Source organism: Barbus barbus (assembly GCF_936440315.1).
Source record: "Barbus barbus genome assembly, chromosome: 45".
Taxonomy (NCBI): Eukaryota; Metazoa; Chordata; class Actinopteri; order Cypriniformes; family Cyprinidae; genus Barbus; species Barbus barbus.
The window spans coordinates 4,708,256-4,736,214 of NC_136723.1; the positions used below are offsets into that span (position 1 = coordinate 4,708,256).

General features: G+C 37.7%; 1 protein-coding gene across 1 annotated transcript in view; it reads right to left on the reverse strand.

The window, feature by feature from the left end:
• The window catches only part of LOC306863764 (ciliary neurotrophic factor receptor subunit alpha-like), a 174,195-nt gene that overhangs the window by 54,887 nt on the left and 91,349 nt on the right, over positions 1 to 27,959 (reverse strand). The window contains exon 3 of the mRNA XM_079407314.1: positions 27,646 to 27,879. Coding sequence (XP_079263440.1) covers positions 27,646 to 27,879 — 234 coding nt within the window. The remainder of the gene's footprint in view (positions 1 to 27,645; positions 27,880 to 27,959) is intronic.

Genomic DNA, 27,959 nt, shown 5'->3' on the forward strand with positions numbered 1-27,959 from the left:
GAGTTGATCTCCAAGGAACCCGAAGACTTTGATTAGCTAGATCAGGTGTGTTTAATTAGGATTAGAGCAAAACTCAGCTGGAAGGTGGCCTTCGGGAACAGGACTGGACACCCCTGCTTAAGTGGACAGTTGTGTAACTTTCTTCAATAGAATACAAAAGGAGAATTTATGGACAATATCCTGGCAGCTTAGGTAGGACCTGGGCTTTAAAATGACCCCATAAAAGTTCAAAAATATCATATAAGTGATTCATACATTTTCTAAAACCATATGATAGCTTGTGTCAGGAACAGACAGAACTGTAAGATATCACGCACTAAAAACCTTGGCATTCACTCGAGCTCTGCTTGCAAGTTTATGTGAGACCTGTTTTTTTTTTTAAACAAATATTTTCAATAAATCAGTTGATCCAATATAAAGTGGTCTGAATGATTTGTTCACGAACCAGACAGGTTCTCAAGATCAACTCACTGACTTGATCCAGTTGCACAGTTTAATAGTCATAGTTTAAAGTAAATGGGAAGACTCTCTGTGAACAATAACTTACTCTTACTTGTTTTCATCATATAAAGCTATCATATGATTGTATGAAAATAAGCTTGTATGAAAAGTTATCACATTATAGCACATTAGTTATTTTGACTATTTTTTTTTATATTTATGGTGATTTTGTTTTCTTAAACTTGAAGGTTTGCATCCCCTGAGATCCACTGAACTAGACCGGTAAATCTTTTTGTCTCTTCCACCCATTCAGTCACAAAGTTGAAATGAAATCACAAAGAACACAATGCTTCAGACAAATATCTGATGGGAACAGGGAAGGGGGTAAGTCATCAGGGGGAGTTAGCCTCTAAAGTGGGCCATCATGAGGGGCTAATTTGACAGAAATGCAGGGAAGGAAGACTGATGACTGCTGAGCATGTGGTTGAAAAACAAAGAGGGAGGGGCTGATGGATGAAGGAGGGGTGGGAGAGGTAAATGCACTGCCCTTGTAGACAACAGCATGGACAAAGTAAATCCTGAACTGTGTTTGGGTGGTCTTAGAGCCACTGTGGACACCCATGAGAAAAGTGTCTCTTTCTGGGAGCTTTTCTTTGCTCTACCTTAAGAATACCCTGAAAGACAAGGAAATAGTCTCTTACTGTATATGTAAATGAGTGTTTGTGTCTATATTTTGTAGAGTTCAATCATTATCATGCATGCCTTACTGGGAAACAAGAGTGTCTGTATTCGGAATAGATGGCCTTGACAGGGGTGTTATTAATTGAGAACACTGGGCAATGTGTTTGCACTTACTGATATTTATTAGCAAGTCAAATGCCAAACGTTGATGTCTCTGTGTCAAAAGAAAAAAAAAAAAAAGAGAATTGCATATTTTAATGCGAAAGCATGAAAGTTAACACTAATGAGAAGCTCTAACGTTCTCCATGTGGTGTAAAGGACCTCTAACAATAGAGTCAATGGTGCAATTATAGCAATATCACATATGCATTTAACAAATTTCCATTAGATTAACAAATGTAGCTTACATCAGCAGACTTTAATTTGCTTCCCAGCTTGGCCAATCTTGTTTTCAGATGGTTTGTCTGGTCTTTTAATCAGACCAAGCTGGTTATCAATCTAGGCCAACTCCCAAACTGGCTAAGTTATTATTCAACTGGTTTTGCTGATTGTCCTGCCAAGCAATTGCCAAACAAAACCCCTCTAAAACCATCAAAAGTCGACCAGGCTGGGGGAGCAAAGACTTTTTTTTTTTAAAGCTGGAGAGAGGAAAGCATCAGGTTGTAGCTCACAGACCAAATCATCTCCAATGTCTCACAGCTCTCCAATTTGTCAAGGATTAACTAGCGGTGAGGATAGACAGGCCTCAATGAAATATCAAGCTGTTCAACAATCCAATATTCCCTCTAAATCCCCCAGAACGGTGCTTCAGTTTTTTTTTTATGAATGTCTGTGAACAGCTGGGAAATTTTGTCCCGTCTACAGTAGGGTGTGTGATGGTGGACGGCGAGTCTAATATTCTACAGAGAGGCAGGGGATAAATGGTGTTCATTGTGCGGATGGAGCTCCCTGTCATTCCACAGTCATGCTAATGGCTCTAATCTGACAGTGGGCTCTGGCAGTCGGCTCTTTGCTCCTTGCCTTTTCCTGACGCCCCCCCTTCCACCTCCAGCCCCTTCACATTCCTGTCCCCCGTGTCATCCGCAAGGAACGGGAGGTATTACATGCCTGTTTGTTCCTTTGTCATACAGCCTTCCCAGCTATTAGGGTTTGAGTTAGGAGGGGCAGCGTTTGGGGGGTTAAAGACTGAGAAAAGTGAGTGTTGAGAGGGGGAGGATGGTGGGTTTCTGCCTGAGACCACTAAGCTCAAACGCTGGCCCACATTCACTCTACCCCTGCTGATCACCATTGTTTCTGATCAGTCAGGAAGTTGCTCATGCAAAGCCCTCTTTGACTGAAAAAGAGGAAGACAGTTCAATATGTAAGCTGGGGACTGGCGGTGGAAGTGCAGACCATTGAGTTTGATCCATTGAAAATGACAGCAGCGATTTTCTTTGACTCACTCTGGCCTTCGGGCGATGAACCCACAGAATTTTAGCCACCTAAGTCTGCAGTAGACACCTGCAGATGTGTACAGTGTGGCCGCTGCCTTCTTATTATGCGAGTAGCCTGAGCAATTGAGCTGAAAATTGGTACTCCAAGACAATCTAAAGCCATGTGGGTCGAGCAGGGATGAGAGTGAATCAGCTTAAAATACTAAGGTAATCTACTCTGACAGGCCCAAATGCAATTGGAATTTAACGCCACATGGGTGCTTCGGGAGCCCATAGGTATGCAGGATTGTTTTCGTCCTGTTGTGGTCCATCAGTCGGCTAGATAATGGAGAAGGTTGCTAAGATGTATCTTCAGTGAGGTGAGGTGAAGTAATGGCCTCTAATATGCGTGTTAGGAAAGTTATTTGGCCAAAACAAGCCCAACCCAATACCCAAGTTGGTATTTGTAGACAGCTCAGTTCCTGTCTGGCAAATTTAATCCTGGCACAAAGTTGGTCTCAGGATTTAGCACTCAGTGTTTAATTAGTGACTGTTAAAGTTTTAAGTTTAAACCGAGGATTAGAAGTCCTAGTGAGCGGATTAGTCCAAAATACCAGTCTGGGTTTCGGGAATAGATTTGAGGCTTTAAATGCATGGCAGAGTTTATCTCGATGTGGAAAACGAAAGCCAGAAAGGTGCCATTTCAGGCAATCAGTTTTAGCTGGGCGGTTCTTATATGTTGGCAAGTGCAAACCTCACGGTTGCATTTCTCAGGCAGATTCCTGACACGAACATTGCCTGACAGCTTAATTTATCAATCTGTTACATGAACACTGCTCCCCAAAGGTGGAATGCCTCAGTTTCACCTAGAATTATAATAGGCCTGACTGGCTTTTGACCTGTGGGATAAAGATTCTATTACTACAAGGGCAACCCCAGAGTTGTGGTTTGCCTAAGAAAAACGGCTTCAACCGAGAAACACTTGCCAGATGAAAAGTAATACAAGGGTTAAAAATGGGTGGAAATAGTTCTAATGGGGGCAGCAGGAGCACAAAGTGCTCTCTAATTTCAGTCTAATTTTCTTTTGAGTGGAAAATGACAGGTTAAGTTGAATGGTTCCCTGTAATATTTACCGTTTCTCCTGACATTTTCCTCCACTGTGTACTTGTGAAAATATCAGGCAGATTAACATTTCTGATGGGTAAGCCAAGAATCCCTGCAGGAATCACATTGGGGACTTAATTTCTACACCGCAACGACAGCATAAACGATCCCTCTGCTTATAATTAGATATCGGGACTCTGTTGTAAATTTGGAACATGCTCGGGCCAAGTGAAAATTAGTCACAGTTCAACAGATGTCTGTAATTTCTGTAAAAAGGATATGAAGTTAAGTAAAGGTTTTCAAGCCAGCTTCAAACCCAACGTAAACATTCTCTCCCACAAAGGCCCAAAAGCGGAGGACGCTGTGCTTAGTCTACATTCCCGATCGCAAAGAACTCCGGGGTTCGTCCCAAATGACAAATCACACACTTAGCCGGGAGACAGTGGCCATTTGGGAATGTGTTGCTCAGGGTTGCTCTGGGTGCTCCAGACATAAGATAGAAGGAATTCCATTGATTCACTGGACCATGAATGGACTTCAGAGTGTTTTACCCCCACCACAGTCTCCTTGCACCCAAACTTCCCTTTGAGCTAAACACTCTTTCTTCCATGCACCTCGTCCTTTGTTCCTGTTTTTGCAGGAAAATTGCATTTTGCAAGACTGATGCAAACGGAAATGGTTTTAAGTAATGGCCCCAAACTGACATAACCACAAAAATGATTGAACATGTTATGAAACGGTCATTTAGGAGGGGGCTAAAAACTATTTTTGAATGCGAGGGGAAGCAAAGCAGTAACCCAGCAGTGACGTTCATAAGCCGAACATAAAATGTAGGGAACATGCTAAAGACATAAAAAATGGATTATGGCATCTTGTATCTGTATTCGAGGCATGTTATCCTCACAAATACAGGCATTCTTATCCTGATGATACCAAGAGGTTGCCGGGGATCTTAAGGAGGAGAGGATTTTTTAGAAAAGTCCAAATGGTTGGTCAACATTTTTTTTTCTGTTCAATCTCTGCATTAAAATTGTATAGTGCAATTTGCTATACACTGTTACTTGTGAACCATAGTGCATATTCATTTTTATATTTCATTGTGAGTGCTATAGTTTAAGAACAATACTGTCTCAGTTTTATTTGTCAATATGGAAATTTGAAACGTCATCCCCTGAAGTCAAACAGATGTATACAAGCACAATCACAGGCATTTAATGCTTCAACCAACAGCTCATTATCTGTATACATGCTCCAACACATTTCACTAAACACACTGCAGGTTGCCTCACCCTGCACAAAGCTCAGGACTGTCTGGATCAGCAAGGCAGCATGCAATTTGGACAAAATATGCAATTCTCATTAGGGTCTGGAGTTATGGGCTAGACCCACAGTCCTCTGTCTCAATTAATGGCAGCAATGTACGCAATGAGAACAAATCACCTGAGCTCTCCAGACAGTCGGCTTCTCCATCTCTAGAGAGTCGTCTAGATTCACTTGCAGACATCTGGTCCATTTACAAATTGGAAAATGCAATTTGAGGAATGGGGAAGAAAAAAAAAAAAAAAAACATCATGAGAGAATTCTGCGCAGACCGAATATTCTGCGGGAATCAAACCGAATTCCCCATTGCACTTTTGTGTGTCTGGCCCATAATTAATACAATTTACCAGAAGCAAGAGATGAAGGGAGTAGAAAATAATCTAAAAAACAAGCTTATTTTGAGCAAAATTTTGCTTCTTTTATTAAATGTTGCATCGCTATTTCAATTACCCCTTCCCCATGTAACAAAGCTTTTTTTTCAAAGAGATGCCTTTAATCTGAGAGTAAATAAAAACAGCCTTCACATAAAGCTGGACCATAAAGTTTTAAATTAATCAGGCTCTGGAGAGAAGACTAAACCATCTGTAACATCATAATTTAAGCTTCATAGATTTTCCCAGTATTTGCCAATATGATTTTTGTTCATTCACATTTTTTAAAACTGTCTTAGAGAAAAAATCTGTCATTATTTAACTCACCCTCATGCCATTTCTAATCTGTATAAACATCTTTCTTCTGCAGAACACATAAGAAAGAATATATTTTGAAAGTCAATTGTATCTAAATAAATAAATACATACATGTATACATAACACAGACATTTTTAAAAATATCTTCTCTTTTGGTCATACTGGTTTGGAATGAATATTATGACAAAATATTATGGCAACATTTTCATTTTTGGGCGAGCTATCCCATTAAAACTGACAATTATTATATATTTTTTTAAAATAATGGAATTTTGCAATGTTTATAATAAAATACTTTCTTTTTTTTTTCATTCAAGAAGCCATCAATTTCAAATATTCACTTCATCAAAGTCATTACAATCAAAAACACAACAGAAATGCCTTCAACATTTTGGTATACTCAGAGTATTGTTGGTGAAATGGCCAGTCAAAACACACACACACACACACACTTTAAGGGTTACATCTCCCATCAAAACGGTTCTTTATTTTTTAAGTACACTCACTACAACTGCTACAATTTCTAGTTATGTTGCCCTCAGGCTATGTACATTAGTTCATTGGTCTTTATTGGTCTTCTGCGGTTCATAAAAGGTCAGACTAACAAAAACAGAGCTGTTTTTCCTAAAATGTTGATTCTTGAACTAACATCTAGAAACAGCTTCAGAGAAGTGGAACACCTCAGAAAAACAGTCTATTATTAGTTTTTTGCACAAGATCACAAAAAGAAAAGAAGGAAAGGCTTGCTTCCGTTCCAGTGTTGTTGTGTCTCTGAACGGATTGGGTCTCGCGGGGGGATTACGTCGCTCCCCATAATGACTGTGTGTAATAATTAATGGGATTAGAAGATTACATAGCGGTTCTTCCAATCTGCACCCAAGGCCATACCGCCAGCAGTATCTCTGCACTTATCTGATGGCATGATCTCAGCGCTGTGTGCCCATGTGTTACAGCAACGTCTTATTCTGGGCAACAGCAGCCAGTCTTCAAATACAAAGAACTCTAACAGAAGGGAAATAAGGGATAAGTGATTCAGCAGAAATCATTGCTCCCGTTTGTATAACCTTAACATATTTTTTTAGCATGATTACTGGAAAAACACACGGAGTCAATAAGAGCAGTAATTACACATCAGATGGAAAGAATCATTGGTATTGGGGTAGATTGTGTTTTATTAATGCGGCAGCTAATAAGCTACTCAGAAAGCATCGATTCTCAATATGATATAAGCATTTCCAAATATCTTGGACAGATGCAATATGGGAAGCTTATAATAGCAACTATGACATATTCAAGACGAGTGCATAATCTGGAAACCCATTCTGTAGTGTTTTAAATGGATGTTCAGGGTTAAGATCTATCGACAGTAATTGTGGCATAAAATCAATTAGCAGAGATAACTGAAGCACTTGACCTCTTATTTAAAATTTGAAATATTTGAGCTGTGAACTTCTAAAATGTCTAAATGTTCAGTGTTAGGCAGTCTGAACTTCAAGTTATTCATCAGCAACAGTATTTCTGTATTTTTTCTCCAATTGCAAATGTGTTTTCTGGCATTCTTACATAAATAATGTGAAAGTTGCTGAGATTGCTGGTTATATATGGTCATGACAAGTGTGTGTGTGTGTTTAAAAAGAGCACATTTGAGCATACATTATAGTAAATTCTATACATGACCATATTTATTTATTTAAGAAATGAATGCTATTATTCAGCAAGTATGCATTCAACTGATGCCAGGCGACAGTAACTTCTACGTTCTAACAAAATTACATTTCAATACAGATAATAATCAGAATTGTTTCTTTAGCAGGAAATCAGCATATTAGAGTGATTTCTGAAGGATCATGTGACACTGAAAACCTGAAAAATAATGATGCTGAAAATTCAGCTTTGATAACAGGAATAAATTACATTCTGAAATATATTCAAATAAAATGTTATGCTTGAAATTGTGATAATATTAATTATTTTTACTATATTTTATCACATACTGTAAATGCACCTTTGATGAGAATAAAAGACTTCTTTCATAAACATTTAAAATCATACATACCCCAGTGAATGGTAGTGTATACTGCAAACACTAAAAATTTACATTGTGTATTGTGATAGGCTAATGTTTTAAGGTCTACCAAATGAATAAAATAACTCATAATTTCCCATAGCTTGGGACACTGGAAGAAACACTTCCGCTATTACTGATGGTTTTTAATTAATGCAGAGAGCTCTCAAATGTAAACCCCAGAGAATATGTTAAAAAGAGGTCAAGGACAAAAAAATACAGCCATAAAAAAGCCAGTTTGTCGTAGTGCTATGCACTAGCATGCTAATAGGCAGAGAAAGGGAGGAAAAAGTCTGTCTGAAAGCACTAAATGTAGCTGGACATCTCTTAAATGAATGAGGCACAAAGGGATTACCTCACCACATTTCTTCTGTTACTTTTCCACACACGTAAAAGCAACTTCTCAATGTGTGTTACTATTCTAATTTCGGCTAGGGAATGGAGGGAGGGTTAAATAGGTATCAAAAGACGCCGCTCTGGTTTGTGGATAGCGATGGAATGTGACAATGCTAATTATTGCGTGCAAAGCTACAGAAACCACAATTCCACCTGATTATGGAAGCCTTTTGCTTTTTCCTGTCTTCAGTGTGAAAAACCACTCCCACATTGCTTTCATTGGATAATTTTTCTTTGTTTGTAAAGCAAAAGTATTGTTTAAGCAATGTCAAACATACAACAATTATATGTTTAAAATGTTAGTCATGATGGCAGGTTAGTCCAATAATACTTTATAAAAAATAAAAACAAAACAGTGAACAGATTTACATGATTTGTATTAAAATTGTAGTTTATGGTTGAGGACACCAGCTACAGCGGATTCAATTTCTCGCCATGTTGTCCTCCTGTATTTATCATCATCTTTAATCAGAAGGCTTGAAATAAGTGTCTTACACAAATATAAATAGTGTCTATGTATGCATTTCCTTAAATATTCATTCATTCATTCGTTCATTCATTCGTCCATTCAGCTGTTCATCAATGTAACATTTCACCATTGAACACAATATATAAATGTTTTTGTTTTTTTCTCTGTCAAGAGGTGATGTTTGTTAAACATGTTTGTTCCTCAGGGATCGGTTCTTGGACCCCTCCTCTTCTCCACATACACTACATCGCTGGGTCCCATCATACATGCACATGGCTTCTCCTATCACTGCTATGCCGATGACACACAGCTCTATCTCTCTTTTCAACCAGATGACCCAACGGTAGCTGCACGGATCTCAGGCTGCCTGGCGGACATCTCGGCATGGATGAAAGAACATCACCTACAGCTCAACCTGGCAAAGACAGAACTTCTGGTCTTCCCTGCCACTCCGACTCTACAGCATGACTTCACGATTCAGTTAGGCTCATCAATGATTACCCCATCAACTTCGGTCAGAAATCTTAGTGTAATCTTTGATGACCAGCTGACCTTCAAAGAGCACATTGCAAAGACTGCTCGATCCTGCAGGTCTGCACTACACAACATCAGAAAGATCAGGCCCTTTCTGACAGAGCATGCTGCGCAACTTCTTGTCCAGGCCCTTGTTGTTTCTAGACTGGACTACTGCAATGCTCTTCTGGCTGGTCTGCCATCAAACACAATCAAACCTCTACAAATGATTCAGAATGCAGCGGCACGACTGATCTTCAACGAGCCCAAAAGAGCGCATTTTACACCTCTCTTCATCTCCTTGCACTGGCTACCAGTGGCAGCTCGCATCCAGTTCAAGTCACTGATGCTTGCGTACAGATCTACCACAGGCTCTGCACCCTCCTACTTCCACTCACTATTACAAACCTACATCCCCTCCAGAAGTCTGAGATCTGCTAGTGAGCGACGCCTTGCGGTACCATCACAGAGAGGCTCAAAATCACTCTCCAGAACATTCTCGTTCACCATTCCTGGCTGGTGGAATAATCTTCCCACCCCTATCCGGAACGCCGGATCTCTGGCAATCTTCAAGCAACAACTGAAAACTCATCTCTTTCGGCAGTACTTGACTTCATCCTAAACTCAAAAAAAAAAAAAAAAACTATTTCCCTCTATCTTTCTCTCCGCTTACTAGCTTGTACTAATTTGAACAATGACTGAGACTTGGTGTTACGAGCACTTCCTCTGTCTGATTGCCTGTTCAAGATTAATCGCTTTTTGTATTCCCCAATTGTAAGTCGCTTTGGATAAAAGCGTCTGCCAAATGACTAAATGTAAATGTAATGTAAATGTAAACAATACATCAGTTTTAAAGGCATTCAGATATTTTTATTTTATATTATTGCATTATATCTTCATAGGCATATTTAAATATAACTGTGAAGTAATATACAACTAATAAAACAATTGGAAAGTCAAACGGAGAGATATTAACAGCCCAAGCTCTCCAGAAAAATGCAGCCTATCTGTGACAAACTTTCTGCAAAAAAATTATATTAACGTTGCTTCTTTCATGTTACATGACATTTTCAAAATGAAATACCCAGTACGTGGTACTAAAAGCATTTCTAGTTCACCTTACTTACAGCGTTTACAAAAGCAAATGTGAAATAAAAAAAATACATTTGTTGAAGCAATCGTGTCATTTTAGCTTACTTTTACAATAATTTGAACACTTTTATCATGATTTGTGTTTCACAGGACTCATTCCAGAGTGGTTTGTATCATGAGTGCAATGTACCAGGTGCGCTACCAAGCAAGTTTAATACATCAGAAAAGCCATACATATGGAGCTGCATATGTGATGAAAACATCATAATGTATTAGTTTGCAAGTCATGTGCTAAGTGCATGAAAATAAATCTAATCTGCCTCTATATTCATAATTTGTGTGGAAAAGAATAAAAACGCTTGGTGTTTTACTGTCACTAGTGTGGTCCCTTCAGCTAAAAACGGCAATGAATTGCATGTATAGGTACATTTTTGCAGTAGGTAGATTGCCTGTTTTTCCAATGAGTCTGGGTTTGATATTAAGGAACAGTAACAGCAAGAGAAAGGGCGACCAAAATAATCCTCTGAAAGAAACAAAAGTTTTTTGAAGGCTTCACAGTTGGAATGTACAGAAAGATACAGTGAGAAGGCTGAAAGAGCCATATCAATGGGACCATATATACAAAGAGCAGCGAACAGAAAGAAAATGAGGTACAAGAGCAGAGGGAGATGATAACCAACATGTTGGAGAACCTCTACATGAAGTGTACTGATCTGTTGGGATGGAGTAATGAATGATGTCCTGCAGAGCCAGATTTATTCACTCGCTGCTCTTCCATGCTGTGGCTCCTCTGGTTGCTCTTCTTTTCATTTGACACTAAAAGACAGCAACTGACTGAAGCCTTTCAGCGCACATCACCATGCCTTTGTGGAGCATAATCAAAGGACATGAATGTGCGCTACAGCCAGGAATCACCATGATTTCTCCAAGCATTGAGTCTGAAAGGACAGGTTTTGCCACACAGTTGGCTACAATGACCACAAACGTTTTGGAAAAGCGATAGAATTGTTCACACGTGAAAAGATTTAAGTAACCAAATGTCATTCTAAACCATATGTGGTTGTTGTCTTTTCTGGGACACATTTTTTACCCCCCCCACGCCTCATTTGAAACCATTTGATAGTTTAATGCAATACAGCATATACGCAATAATGTCTACTCTTATGGCATTTGTTTTATTTTTATTAATTTATTTATTTTAAATTTTTGGAAGCTTGACAGACATGGCAACTGTCACTGTGTGGAAAAGTGTAGTGGAAAAAAAAAAGAAAAAAATTTTTTTTTCAGCATATTGGTTTAGAACAACAACATGGCGATGAATGAATGAGCGAACGAACAAACAAACTTAAAATAAAATAATATAATATAAAGTATAATAAATAAATACATTTGGTGAACCATTCCTTTTAACGTTTCCTATGATCATTGTAGCCACTGATGGCTGATTTTGCATGCTATGCACAGAAAAGCTGTGCTTCAGTTTTATAGACTTGTTTAATTAAAAAAGCCCGTGTCCTCATGTGACCTAACTGTATTCAAGAATACAAATACTTTGGTTTGCCAATTGGTGTTGTTAAGAGAATCTATTTCCCTTGTCATTATACTAATTAAGTCATCCTGGGTTTAAATTAAAGCTTAAATTAAGGTCTTAAATTGATCGATGATAAAATACAACTTAAACCGTTGGGATTTTATGAGTCATCTTTTATGCAGATGTTGCTATCTACTACCATCTTTCATCTAAAAAGAATACTCAGTTTCCATATTCTGGGTTATTGCTGTGAGTGGGGTAACATTAGATCTTGAAAACGGAGAAAAAAAAGCTTCTCATGAAATATTCATCATTCATGCGTTTTCCTGATGATATACGCTGCATGCTTTCCACAAGTGTATGCACATTTAGCTAAACACACCAGTAAAGACTTTGAAGATATATACAGTCTTTTTTAAAACAAAATAAAATAACAGAGCAGCAAAACAGCATCAAATATTATTAAAACATTCTTTTCAGAGAATGCAATTAAGGTTCAATTTTAAGCATATAATCACATCTTTGTGATATTTTATGTAAAAATTATATACAATATTTTGCTAAACACCCAAGTTTTTGAAGACATGTCTTGTATAACTCCAGATATTCTTAAGCCAAGATAAAATCACTTGAGCAGCATCAAATATAAAGACTTGTTTTCAGAAAATGTAACATTCTAATAAATTAAGGTTCAATTTTAAGCATCTAATCCCCTCATTTTTGTGATATTTTGCTAAACACTCAAAGCATTTGAAGACAGATACATACACACATAATTACGTGCATGCAATAAAGTTTAATACAGTTAGACTACCAAAAAAATAAATACAAATCTGAATATTTTTGTCTTTAATTGCAACATAAACAAGATAACAAGATTATCTATTATATTTTTAAGATATTATAATAAACTTAAAATATTATAATATATTATACAATAATAATTGTATAATTTGAGATAATAAAAACATAATAAAAAGTTAATTTTAAAGCATAACATTCATTAAATGCCATTATAATTATGTATACAAATATAAAATGATACAAATACTTCAACATTTCAATATCATAATCATGTGTGTTCAAATCTTTTTAATGGAACAAATACAGATTAAAAAAGGAAGGTTGTTTTTGCTCCTGTCCAAAGGTCAAGGGGAGGTCGTGAGCTACTAGTTTTAGATTGGAACTGCCAACACAACAGTTTCGAGTTTATCGACAATTACGTGATTCAGCGGTGAAGAAATATTGAAATCGCAATTCGGCTTTATTTCCATCGAGCCACCACTTAACACCAGGAAACTTTCCTTGATAGATGATACTGTCACTCCGAATGAACAGCACTCGCTAAACAGCAAGCACCAAGGTCACTAACAGACGAATGTTTGCATGTGTGTGTGCTTTGGGTTTTGCCTGATGATGTCATCAGCGTGATCAATACTTGAATGGCTTCCTCACTCCTCCATTGTCAAGGGTCTATTGCCATTTCCCTAATCACAGACATTATGAGCACAACGAACAATTTCCCCATTAAAGCACCATCAAGGATCTATTGAGAAAACAATCTGACCACATAATCATCACTCCTCTGCTAGATCACTGCCAAACCCTAATGAGAAACAGAATATACCCAATAGTGAGGGTTACATCTGAATAAACATTAGTCTGAGCAATAGGATTTGTAATTAGGTTAAACTGAGAAATATTTGCTTATTTAATGGCCATGTGTTTTTGGATTAGATATAATTAGTATGTCAGTGCTTCCCAGAGAACTGATTTACACATCAAAAGTCATTTAATTGTAAAAGTGGTACAACTAGATAACCTCTCCTCAATTTACCATAAAAGAATGAAAACCGCATCTAAAAAGAAGCATTTCTGGCTTTATTCTTAGCAACGTATGTGTTGTATAAAAATAAAGGAATGATATTAAAACCTAAACAGAGAAACAGATTTTAAAGGAATATTCCATGCATAATGCATTTAGGGGAAGTCGTGGCCTAATGGTTAGAGAGTTGGCCTTGTAATCCAAAGGTTGCGGGTTCGAGTCTCAGGCCGGCAGGGATTGTAGGTGGGGGGAGTGAATGTCCAGCGCTCTCTCCACCCTCAATACCACGACTGAGGTGCCCTTGAGCAAGGCACCGAACCCCCAACTGCTCCCCGGCCGCCGCAGCAGCATAAATGGCTGCCCACTGCTCCGGGTGTGTGTTCACGGTGTGTGTGTGTGTTCACTGCTGTGTGTGTGCACGTTGGATGGGTTAAATGCAGAGCACCAATTCCGCGTATGGGTCACCGCACATTTTCTCATCCTTGCGTTGTTCCAGACTCATTAAATTTTCTTTCTTCTGTGATAATGTAAGGTTTAGGCAGAATGTTCAAGCTTTTTTCACACAACAAAAGTTGACAGTGGAGTACAAAGTATATAAAATATCAAATCTAAAGTTGTAAATGACGAGAAGATTGAAGTTATGCTCTATTGCTAGTTCTCAATACAACACAAAACTTCAAGTATAATATTACTTAAAGAGGCAATTTGAGCAATATTAAAACTCTTTCATATTCAGTGTCCAGCAATTAAATCTTTACAGTCTGAGAAACACAATCTTTTATTTCTAAAAGTGTCATTTACTTAACATGTCAAACCCTCTTTTTAGCCTAGAAACTATCAAATTAAGTCAACCTTTATGTAAGAGTTCAGTTAAACCACAACTCATTGAAATCACAGCAGTAAATTAGGATCAAACCGAGAGATAAAATCTCAATGAACTTCCAGTCGATTTGACAGACTTTCTAAATTGTCACCAACTGCCGACAACATTGCATTGACTGGTCGCTCTCAATAATTACTCTGTCTGTCAATATCAAAACGTGTAGTTCTCATGCATTCAAAACAGATGCTTATTTTCGGCATTTTTATGCAGTGTAATAAGTAAACTAAACTGGCTTCCGCTTACACTAACAGGATTTTTTTAAATCCAGTACAGTATATTTGATAATTTGGGTAAACAAAGACTCTATTTCAAGGTCCTTGCCTCATAATTGTATTCGTAATGAACGTTCACATAATGAATATTCATCCACTGCTTCACACTCTAGGACTGTCTTCTGGCTACAAGGCCACTAATTGAATTGCTCGTGTGGAGAGGACAGCCGACTGCTCTTCCGTTTTTTCTGCTTCACATAATTATGTTCTCGGCTGCCAATCAAACCTGCCAGTCCTGTTTGTTTAGACTGAGCCAATTTGTATCTTGTGTAACCTCATAGATATAATTTACAGTTAGCTGTATATATTTACTACCAAAATTTTGAGTAATTAAAGGCAAACTTACACACACACAGCACTCACAGTTACAAATAACATTGAACCGTCACTGCCCTTGTGTGTGCTTTACTTGCACACTGACCTTTAGCACACAGACAAGCATTGATGGATTTATTGATAGCAATTAATCAAATGTCCTACTGAGTCACTTGTGAATATCACAGAGTAGAGCGTGCTTGTGCTGGAGCTATAAAATCGATACAACGAGACGCACATGAGAGAATATGTAACCTTGGAAATTTAGTTTTCCAAAGATTTATATAAATGATATTCAAAAAATGTTGAGACCAAATGAGATCTGTCAAAATATTGAAACTGGAGTTATATTATGGAGGTAAAAAAAAAAAAAAAAAAACTTTAAAAATAAATAAATATATTGCATATTTATGTAAACCTTTTGAATTTTTGGGAACTGACTACATGCACTGAATTGAACCCCCCCAAATAAACAAAATAAATAAATAATAATAATAAAAAACACAATTTACATTTTAGTCACTTGTTTTTAGGTAAATCAGGAAATCACACTCAAAAAAAAAATAATGAAAGAAAAAAGACAAAACTTTAACATAATTAATTGTGGGTCAATTGATTTATTTTTTGCAATGTCTATAGTGTGTTGTTTTCTGCCACAAAAAAAACAATGATTTTCAATCGTCTGCTAATTGATTAATCAATTGACTTGTTTTAAACAATTATGATTTTGAAAATTATATAGCTTAACAAAGTGCCCTAAATATAGCAATTACAATAGTTCAGCTTCTCTGCTCTGAAAGAAAGTAGTCTTGCTCTTGTATGGTGGTGGATTTCCGCACACGCTTTGTGGATATGGCGTGATTTCAGATAGATCACTTACACGTTGGCTCAGTCATGCACTGCTCTGCGTTTATCATCTTTCATCCAGACCTGATTTGACTTCCATGCTGGTTTATGAGGTTGGATCACATGGAGCCAGACAGACGCAGGAAACATCTAACTACTTATTACTGCTTGTTCGGAGCTGCATACTGGTGTTTAGCATGAAAAATAACAAGCTGAAGACGTTTAACTACAGAGTGGGATGTTAGGATAATTCTCTCAAAAGTTGAAGAGGGTGTCTGTACTTTGAACTCTGAGTTTTAAGAGCTCGGACAATTCTGAGCCCTCATTTTGGGCATCAAGTAGAAGCAACTCATCAAAATTGTGAATCTTGCGTTAAAGCTTTCCATAAGCATATAAAGTGAGCTTGTGTATGTCTGTGTATCAGAAGAGAGGGAACTCTAACCTCATGCCGTTACTGTACACAAATTAGAGACACATTCTTTCCTCGTTTTGCAAGCCTCTAGCAAGAATTTCATTGGAAATCCAACTCCAACAATGTAACTCAGAGCTATTAGGTCAAACCACAGAATGTGCAAATCTGGCTGCAAGGCATTGGAGGTCTTGACATTGGAAAATGGCAGCCATTGGGACAAACATCAAACATCAAACTCTTCCTGCACTTAAAAAGTTGCATGGATGCATACAGTGTATATATAATGCCATTCCAAAACCAAGAACCATCTTCAACCTAAATGGAACTTCAAATTAACGTGTGCCTCTCATATGACCTGATTAACAAGAATAGGGAATGTTCAAAATGCATGAGTTCATAAGTCCACCATTCAGTAAACAAGAATAATTCATGCTAAGAAATCAAAAGTTAACTGGCGATCCACTTTAAGTGCAGAAACGACCCAACCTCAGCACATTTCAAACACAATCAGAGCCAACACAGCTTATGTTAATAGCCATTCTATGGCATGTAGTGTAATTTTTGTAATTGCTCAGTGTTTTAATAATTCACAGCCAGCGCTGCCCTCATTACAACTGAGGTGAAGGACCTCTAGGGGGAGTAGTGATAGACTGTACAGCATTATTCCTACATTATTTATACTCTTGGCTAAGATCCTAATCATAATGAACAGCGTTTATTTTTCATCTCTAAATGAAGGCCCCTTTTATCAGGATGAAAATAATGCCCTCAAAACTCAAACGCCATTTGAATTGCTAGAGAGTGTAGTTATTACTAGGTTATCATTACTCTGATGGCCCTTGGAAATGGCTTAAATCCAGATTTAGAGTTTGTAGAGGCTATATTTGTTGAAGGGTTTAGTATTCAGCACATGATTAATCTTTTGTGTGTGAATGAGGTGTTGTATAGCGAATCGCCAGAGTGTGACACTGCGTTCCATTATTCCATCTCTGATGAGGCGGTGAGGCGAGACGAGAGAGATTCCCAGTGGAAATGCTCTGAAATCATTTTTCCTTTTGGAAACGCAATGACGCTAAGAGCCTTAGCTGCCACACCTGTACTTTTTTTGGTGGGCAGCTTTAGTAATTTAATTATCCATAATTTAATCCAGCCGTTCTCCATATTCAGTGAAAGAGAAAGCCATTTTGGTACTTTTTTTGTAAATAGAGAACCTCAATGACATTTAGCTATTGTCTGTTTGCTTTAAGGGCATCTATATGATGGTATATGGCTAAACACTAATAACGTTAAAACTAATAAAGATAAATAAACCAAGCGTATTGATGATTTAACTGACCACTCAGGTACGTAGTTTGTGGTGTTTATGTTCATTGGCAGACTAATAGCATCTGCCCCAACTGTCTTAATAAAACTGACATCATAACAGGAAAAATCTATATTCTTATTGTTTATTGGCTCATTGTTCACTGAGGCATTTCATGGGGTCTTTAAAGATTTGAGTAAAGCTACGCAGAGAAAACAGTTCACACAGCTTGCTTTTATCTAGTTGAACTTCAAACGAATTAAAGAGTGTTTCACAGCGTGGGAGTTGTTAGATCTTCCATATCTTATTATCAAACTTACTCCTCACACGCTTTACAGCTGTTTAATTCCCGATTTGTGGAGAGGGCACACCCAAGGCATGTGCCATACTGCAGGGAACAGGAAATGAGAGTTGGCACTCACAGCTTGCTCAGAGTGAGTTGTTTCCTCTGTAGAGGCCGCATTCTGTTGTCAATTTAGATGCAAGCAGGTGGTGTGTGTTCAGGCTCTTTCTGAAATTCTTAATTAATCAGAGCAGAAATGTTGACAAGCGGCAGTCTCAAAGAACATATGATCGAGGTAGAGGTGGCTGTATAATGAAAGGGCTTTTGAGTTATTTAGTTTAAGGTTCTGCTGGGTGCGAGAAAGGTTATCCCGTGCCCGTTCGTCACGGCTGAACGAGCAGCAATTCCAAGCAATTGGACAACGGCCTTTCTCTACTGAGGAACAAATAACATTTTAGAGAATGCAAGCATAGCTTGGGTGGGTGAGGCCATTAAGTAGTTTGGGTGTTTGCTAGGTAGGGTAGATAGAGGGGTTGGTTCATACAATGTGATGGCTGGAAAGGTAAGGTGACCATACGTGCCATTTTTCCCAAACGCATCCTGGCCAAGATTTCTATATTGCTTTGATTCAAAGTACCTCGAGAGCGTTTAGAAAACATAAGGAACCGATGTCATACACCGATCGGTCTGCACACGCAAACAAAGCCAGATTCTAGATATTTTAGGCAGTATAGAAATCCTGGCCAGGATTTGTCCAGGGAAAATGGCACATATGGTCACCCTAGGTAAGGGGATGGTAAACTTAAGTTAGGTAGGTAGATAGGTTAGATTGGTGGGTTAGAGAAAGAAGAAGTGGGAGATGTATAGAGTAGATGGGAAGGTGGGTGGCAGTGTAGGGCTGATAGGTAGGTGGGTGATTGCATGGCTGGAAGTTAGGTTAAGTGTGTGTGGAAGGGTAGGTAGATGGGTGGATAGGTGGGCTGGGGATTGGATTAGGTTAGGCTATGTAGGGTTGGGTAGGTGGTTGAATCGATTTGGTGGGTAGAAAGTGGATGGGTGAAGTGGAAGGTGGTTTAACGTGGAGCAGGTTGATACACTCTTAAAATGGTGTTGGGTTACATTTTTTAATGAAATTTTTAAGGTTAGTCCATATTTGACCCATATTTGGGTTGAAACAACCCACCTTTTTTTAGAGTGTAGATAGGTGGTTGGGTAGGGGGGTTTCTAGATTCGGTTAAAGGGATAGTTCATCCAAAAATGAAAAAATACCCGATGACTTACTCACCCTCAAGGCATCTTAGGTGTTTATGACTTTATTTTTCAGACAAATACAATACAATACAAATACAATACAAAAAAAAATTAAAAATTCAGCATCATTACTCCAGTCCTCAGTGTTACATGATCGTCCAGAAAACATTATAATATGCTTATTTGCTGTTCAAGAAATATTATTATTATTATCATAATCATCATCAATATTTAAAACAGCTGAGTACATTTTTTTTTTCTGAGTACATTTTTGGATCTTTCTCTTCTTTAATGAATAGAAAGATCCAAAGGTCAGCATTTATCTGAAATAAGGTTTTTGTAACATTATACACTACACCATTCAACAGCTTGGAGTCAGTGTAATTTTGTTTTTCTTTTTTTTTTGGGGCGGGGGGGGGGGGGGGGTTGACAAATGAGGAGACGAGAAATTCAGCAAATCTAGAGTCTTTAATAGTCCAACAGGGAACATAGAGCACAGGGATGACATTCAAGAACCGACAAACACTAACAGAAAGGACTGGGGCTTATAAACACAGGGTAATCAGGGAGGAAGACGAGACACACCTGGAATCAAATTAATAATCAGCATGAGGGAAAAACTGGGTCACAGGGAACACATAGGGGGCAAAATACACACAAAACAGTCCACAATCCTGACAGATGCTTTAAATTGATCAAAAGTGATAATAAAACATTTATAATGTTACAAACAATTATATTTCAGATCAATGCTGTTCTTCTGAACTTTCTATTCATCAAAGAAACCTGAAAAATTCTACTCAGCTGTTTTAATAACAAAAACAACAACAACTATAATAATAATAATAAATGTTTTTTTTTAGCAGCAAATCAGAATATTAGAATGATTTCTGAAGGATCATGTGACTGGAGTAATGATGGTAAAAATTCAGCTTTGAAATCACAGGAATAACATTTTATTTAGTAAAAATATTTCTGAAGAGAAGGTGAGCAGAAGAGAGAACACTATTCACTGCCATTATAAAGCTTGGAAGAGCCAGTACCTTTTTTATTGTATTCATCTGAAAGAAGAAAATCATATACAGTATATCTAGGATGGTTTGAGCAAAGGGGTAATTTTCATTTTTGGGTGAACTATGCCTTTAAGTATGGGTGCATGGGTGTGCATCACAGATAGCTCAGTACAGTAGTTAGGGTAGAGTAGGTAGGTAGATCGTTTGGTAGACATTAAATTAGGTTAGGTAGATCTGTGGATGCGTTTATGTGTTTGATGCTGGTATGTGTTTGTCCTGATGGCCTTTTGGAAACTGAAATAGTTTTGGGTCAAGACAGAATCCAGAAATTATGCCTTGAAAATGTTGTTAAGTTTGTAATAAGTCACGTTTTTCCTAAAAAGAACATTGTCAGCTTTGCTTTTCACTGACTTGAACGAGCTGTAGTATGTTTATTTACATTTCCTGGATGTTCAGCTGTGACAGGTGCCTAGGGTATCTGAAGCTTCCACTACATATAAACACACACACACACATACATATATAACCCCAACCTGAGTGTGTTTGCATGCACGTGTGTGGGCTGTCTTTTGAAGTTAAGCCTTCACAGATAAACAGCTTCAGCAGGTTTTCAGCGTGTTGAGCTAACTCAACGTGGGACACACTCCGTGCTGATGGTGGATGGAAAAAAGCGAGCGCCCACCACTTAGAATTTCCAATCGAGCCAAGATCAATAGTGATGTGTTATTCTGCAATAAAACAAGCTCATCGGAAAGAAGCCGCTCTTGTGTCGGAGTACTTCTGCGTGGGTTCTGAGAGGCAGAGTTCTTGTTGTTTGTTTGGAGAGAAAGAGGGTATAAGTCCAACAGCTCCAACATTGTTTCTCTGTTAAGATTGCGCAGACCCTCTTAAAGCGGTTGCTAATCCGACATGGTTCATCTTGGTGGCACACGGGGTGCGTTATGTAATGTTTAAAGCTCAGCTACTGTTTTCGAGCCAGTCCTGAAAATGTTCTGATGGGTTGAGTGGATGCAGATGTTTTGGTGGAGGGCTTGCAGATGGTTGTCGAATTCTTTTTGTCACACTTTATGCCAGCTATGTATTTTGCAATGCATTATTCTGTGAGTTTCCTTAGACTTTCTGCTGCAATGCCCCAGTACAATCAAAAGTCTGATTAAGAACTTAGATTCTGAATTTCAAGGTATACAGAAATCTCCAGATGTCACGGCCATGTTTGGTCTGTATTGACATTGTCTACTTCAGCTATAAATAACAACGCTATTATGCTACTAGGGAATAAGGTTATGCCCGAGGAAATGAACCACAAAAAAAATGTAAATTACTTATTGATTTTCTTGCTTTTCAGACCCACATCCATCTTAGGCTTGAAAATATGTTTGACAGTAACCATATTCAAGCTGAATAACATAGAAAAGCTTTGCTAGAATTTACCGATGGTCTGGAATAGGTACGTATTTAGCAATGTGTTCCTTTTCCTTTTTCTTTCTGCATCTGTCTTTCTCTTTGAGAACACACTGACAGTATGGAAAGAATGGGGAAACTTTGATTAGAGAGGAAATCCTGGAGAAAGCTTGTAAATTACAGCTAAAGTTCAGCAATCCTTCCTCCCAAAGGATGAGACAAGCTGCTAAATGCTATAAATCTGCTGCGGAGAACTTCAGCATGTCACGTCTCTATAATTCTCTTTCCTTTTCCTCTCACTCCTGCGCAGTATAATTGATCAGCATGGAACATTTCAGCTGCAAATCTGATAATGAAATGTTCTCCGTTTACCCAGAAACTTTAATGATTTAGTCGTTATAGGATCGTAGCAACGGAATTCTCGTCAAAATGTTATAATACCTGTGTCTTCTGTATTTGCAAATGAATATATTTGAGTAAATGATATCTATACATTTTAAAATCTATACAATTCCAAAATAACCGTCTATTAATAATAATGCAAGTTGTGCATTCAACATTTTATGTCAAGATAATAGACAGTTTTCAAATGCTCGTCAAAACAAGTTATTTTTATTTTTACTGAGAAAGTTCTGCAGAGAGAATTGGAGATAAGCAGACCCTTTAAAACAGAAGTAAATCTTTGCCTTTTATGCTGGTGAGTCATGTCTAGGTTTGTCTCACAGAGCTTTTCTCTCCAGCTCTGATGTAATTACTGTATTCTACATTTGGCCGACCCGTTCTCTACAATCCCAGAGGATCCCAATGGTAAACAAAATATCACTCACAGACAATAAAGCTGGCAGGGGAAAGGCGCTCAGCCTTAACAAAATACAAATACGAACTAGAGCCATCTCTCATAGAAATGAACCAAAAAAAAATCATTTGGTGTTTTGACCAAAGCAATGATCAAAAGTGGCCAGCACATGACTTTTTAATAGGGCGTGTAGTTGAAAGCAATTTTAATTTCCCGTCCCATGGGGGGAAGACCAAAACCACGCTTAATGTTCTGCTAATGACAAAAATAAAATAAAAAAATGAGTTGAGCACAAATATGTAAGCATGTGAAAAATTTGAACTGTGCATGGAACTACTTTAGGTGAGCCAGGCATTTGATTTTCACTTTGCTGAAATTAATTAATTGTGACGGGAAAAAAAAATGCAGTTTTATTTAAACAATCTATCGTATGTCTTAGAATATAGTGTCTGAGTTATATACAGCACATTTATTGTTTTTAAACTATAGAGATAATTATATTAACGCCACATCAATGGACTGTGGATGGACATTGTTTTTACCCTTTGTCAGCTTTAGTCTGTATACAATTTATTTGTGTCGTTATCATTATGGCTGTGATATTTATAGATACCATTATAGTTATCGTCCTCAATTCAGTTTTATTTTTCTTCTAGGCTTGAAAGCCTAAAAAGACAATATGCTTTTACTGTATGGAAAAGAGCAGCTCAGACATTCCTCAAAATATCCCCTTTTGTGTTTCACGGAGGAAACTCAGTCATACAGACTGGAACGACATTAGGACGAGAACTTAACACAAGGCATCATAAAAAAGTGGAGTAAAGTAAAAAAAAAAGTCACTATAGAGTACTCTTAAGCTTTTGTTTGCCTCTGTTGCAGTAAGGTAATGCATGTTTAATTGATACGACATCATGTGCACTCAAGTAAAGCGGTGATGACCTTGACATATGTCTTCTCTCCAACCTTCTCCCTGACTACCACCGCAAAGCAGCCCAACACGAGCTTGCTATCTCTGACAACGGCTCCGCTTGCTCCCCCTCGCATACTTTGTGGTGCTGCCTGAACCCTCAGCATTGCTTACTGTAGACCCAGCACTTTGTCCTGCAGGAAACCAGCTCTACCCCAGGGCAGGCAAAACATGCCACTTTAATGGCTTTCTCTTGTTTCTCACAGCTAAATGGAGACAGACCACAAGCAACAGAAAAGCCATAGCAGTGAAAAGGATGGGGCAGGTTTTGAACTTTACAAGAGGTAACTTGCTGGTGAATATGTTTTTTTTCATGTCTTTATACTTCTTATGATTTTCTTTTTTTTTTCAGACTGGCATTACTTTCTGTGTGATTTTATGCTTTAGCTGTTATCTTGGCATGGCACTTAAGGCCGATACTGTCTGTCTCTTCATCTTTTAAAAGACAACTCTTTGGCAGGTAATCATTATTTTTGTGCAGGATTTAACCCGTCATGGATTTCAATCCATGGACTAGTGCACAGGAGACATTTGGGATAGCTAACTTTCAGAAATAATAAATGAAAGTCCAACATTTAAGAAGCAAACAGCGCTCACAAGAGGTAAGCATTATTATTAAACTATTCTATGCTTATGCATCATATTTCCTGCCAACCAATAATGGTATCCAGGACCATATTAATCTTACTGAGTGTTTCAAGACAGCGTTATGAAAGTATAATAGATAGGTCATTATTTATCCCAAAATCATGGGGTTGCAAGTACCCAGTGATTAAAAAAAGTTAGAATCTAAGACACATAGGCAATATAACTTCAAGAAAATCCAGTCCCATTTAGGCAGTTTAGTTGTGGATCTTGTTAAAGGTTGAATTCTTGAAGATGTTTCACTTTTACTAAATGTACTGCCACTATTTGCAGGGCAGGAATACACACTGGGTTATTTGTCCTGAGGTCTTGAACTGAGAAAGGGTCCGAGATGCAAAATGCAAAAATCGTAACAGGTTTAAAAAGTGTTTCAACACTGCATTGCATCAAGTACTGATGACCATTGTCACTGGAAGGCTTTTGACTTTCAAACACATTAAAATGCACAAATTCATGTTATTTCTTATTTACATGTGACATTCCCAGACTTTTTTTGTCATCTGAACCTCTTTTACCTAATATATTTACTTGAAGTACCCCTGAGATTTTAAAATAAAGATGCACAGGTGCATAAATAAAATATTTGGAAACACTTCAGTATTGGGACCAATTCTCACTTTTAACTAGATGCTTATTAGCATGCCTATTACTAACATATTAGCTGTTTATTAGTACTTATAAAGCACATATTCTTCATGACCATAATCCTACCCAATACCTAAACTTAACAACTACCTTACTAACTATTAATAAGCAGCAAATTAGGAGTTTATTGAGGCAAAATCATGGTTCATGGTTTGTTAATATCAAGAATGGGACCTTAAAAAAATATATGACCAAATATGTATATATTAATTATTATTAAGTGTTTTAATTTGATTGATGTTATTTTAAAATGATTTATTATAATTGTACATTTTTATAGTTTAAACAATTATTAGCTTTTCATTAAACGCACAACTCCCCTGCAGTTCTATACATACCCCAGTTTAGGAAACCTCAATGTAATGTTTAATGCACTTCATGTTATTAATTATTTTCTCTCTCTTTGTATTTTTAAATCGATGTGATAAACAAGTTAGGAGTGTAACCGATTGCATTAATAACTACATTTTTGTCATGTAATTTGGACTCAGTAATAGATTACTGTAAATTTTACCCAGCTCTGGTCATAATACAAACTAAAAGATTTGTCGCTATTGCCATTTCTACACGACTTTAACATAAACAAGGGAGTCTCGCTATTTGCGGGTAAGATGCCCACAAAAATGTTCAGAGTCCAGACTATTCAGAGCTGTGGTGCAATAATTAATGTAAATACGCTTGAGAAGTTGAGCCATGGTCCTTGTGTGGGTGAAATAGGTTTGAGTCCAGTTGTGATGTTTAATTCGACTCCTCTTCACTCTCAAAACCAAAACTTATTTCTTATGGTTTGTCTGTGAAAGTTGACCTACAAGCTGTTTTGGTTATGACAGACCCCTAAAGACTGTTTAGAGGAACTACAGGAATCCTTGCAAATGTCCAGAGCCGATTCGTCCCCTCTAATTCCTGGCAAGCGTTCCTGTCACAGATAGGCAGAGCGTTTGACGTACTTGCGGAGGGGCCTCTCCCTGTCTGTGGGATTGGGACCATGCCATTCTCATTCAGGCACTTAGCTGCAGAACTTATCTTGTTAGCTGAGCCGGCTTGCCCGTGACCCAGCTTCTGTGAGAGAGAAACTGTGGCCACAGGGCCACCAGCCCGTCAGACTAAGCTCACAAAGTCACACAATGAAATACTGTTCTCACCTTCACTTGGTTAAAATATTCTAAAACAGGACCATCTGCTAAATTGTGCTGACTTTTTAAACTTTTTGTGCTTCATCGACATGCAGTAATACACTGATGTAGCAGGTGAAGTATGTGGTTACGAAATCTGATCATAAGAGGTCACAGGAGATGCATTTAGGATGTTACTACCAGGTGTAAATGGCAATCTGTCTCGGCTGATCGCTTGTGTTTAGATCACCTGGAACAGATGTTAATTCCAGAAGTAAACAGAGGAGACAAGTGTAGGATTAATGTCTTAAAGGGATGTAAATTCTGTCATCATTTACTCACCATCGCATCTTTTCAACCCTGTGTGAAAGCGATTCGGGCTTGGAACGACTATCCCTATCCCTTTAACAAAAGTCTTAAATTGCTCTATTTTATCTTACGAGAAACAATCAAGATATTAAATGACATTTAGCTTGCAGAGACAGAATAAAAGAAGCAAAGTGGAAATTAGCTGTAGTTTTTGCCAAGAAAATCTGCATGCTCTTTGAAACCATGCATTATTAAAGCTTGTAAAATGAATTTCCTTTAGAGGAATTAAACCATTTTTAGTAATCATGTGATCTCGCTTACATTTCGTACAAGTTATTTTCAGGAGCCATGGAAGCATGCAGAGGCGGGTGATGAAACACATTCCTCATCATGTTCTCATAAGAGGACTCATCTCCACTTTTCCCCTCTTCATTCGTCTAATTTGATTAGTCAATGAAATTGCTGTCAGGCGGCGTTACGGGTAGCATCTTGTCACATAATATTGATTATGGTGCTTTGCAGTTCATAATTTAGCTTTGGGCTTATCAGAGTGTTGAGGAAAATAATTTAAGTGTAAGATCACATAAACCACGTCGCCCACCTCTGTGATGCATGTTCATGAAGTGCACAGCCTATCCGAAGACATTTAATGTTTAATATGCAGCTATATCAGATATGTAACATTTTTAATATTCAATTTATTTATTTATTTATTGGTATATTGGTTTATACTTAAATAATAAAGTGTAATCAGAGCTCAAAACATGAGGTTTTCTTTACAAAGCTTTTCTTTACACTCAATCAATCAATAAATAACTAGAATTTATAAAGTTCCAAAAAACTTCCAAAAATGTGTACTTAAAAAAAAAAAAAAAAAAAAAAATAATTATATATATATATATATATAATAAAAAGTGGCCAATTATAATTCCAAATTGTTTAAAAAAATCATACATAATTAAAAAAACAATAAAAAAGCTGAAAATTCTGTTCCAAAGAGTTCCAAATTTTTTTATAAATCGTACTTAACAATAATAATAACAATAATACAAATTAGAGAAAATACAATTTAAGAAAATTAAACAGTTCCAAAAAAAAATAAAAATAAAAATGTTTTGTACAGTCTCATTTCAGTACTCGACTGCTGTCTGATTTACAATTGACATTACAATTGACTCAGAAGCTCTACCAAAGGACCCTGTTGTATTGCGCACATCTGGACGTCTACCATCTCCTCTCCCATCGTGTTGTGTGTCCTCATAAAGAAAAAGATCTAGCATGACAAATTAATCCAGTTGACAAATAGATAAGACATAAAACTTGCACCACAGTGACTCCCACACAGATAGAAGCAGCTGTTTGATGGAGAAGACAAGGCTTGGGATCAGGGGCCGGAGGAGAACCGAGGAGCGGTCAGGGTCAAACAATGACGTTTGTTGTTAATAATTACACTCTTCAAATACACAGAGGAGACATCCAAACAAGAGGTCACCGGCCTCTATGAGATGACCGGGTAGCAAGTGGCGGAAACGAGCGCAGTACTTGTTTAGAAAAATCAGTGTTGGAGTAAACACTGCGCAGGATTATTCCGAGTTCTGGGAAGGATGTAGTGAATATGAAGAAGAGGAAAGTGGGATAAACAGACACGACTTACGTCCGACGCGGAGATTGATCTGGTCGCGGCGTTGACCATCAGGGTTCTGGAAGCAGCTGTACAGGCCGTTGCTACTCATGTTCACTTCCATCAGGTTGAGCCGTGGTCCTTCTTCCCGCCGACGGGCCTTCACATCTGTACCGTTCACCTTCCATGTTACCGAGGCGTCGTTGTCCAGCGAGCCACACTGCATAGTGACATCACTTCCTATCCTTTCATACTGAATCCTGGCACCTGAGGAAACATAACAGATGGTCGCATTCAATTACAACACTTACTTTTTCCCTAAGGTGAAAACTTCAGCCGTTTTTGAG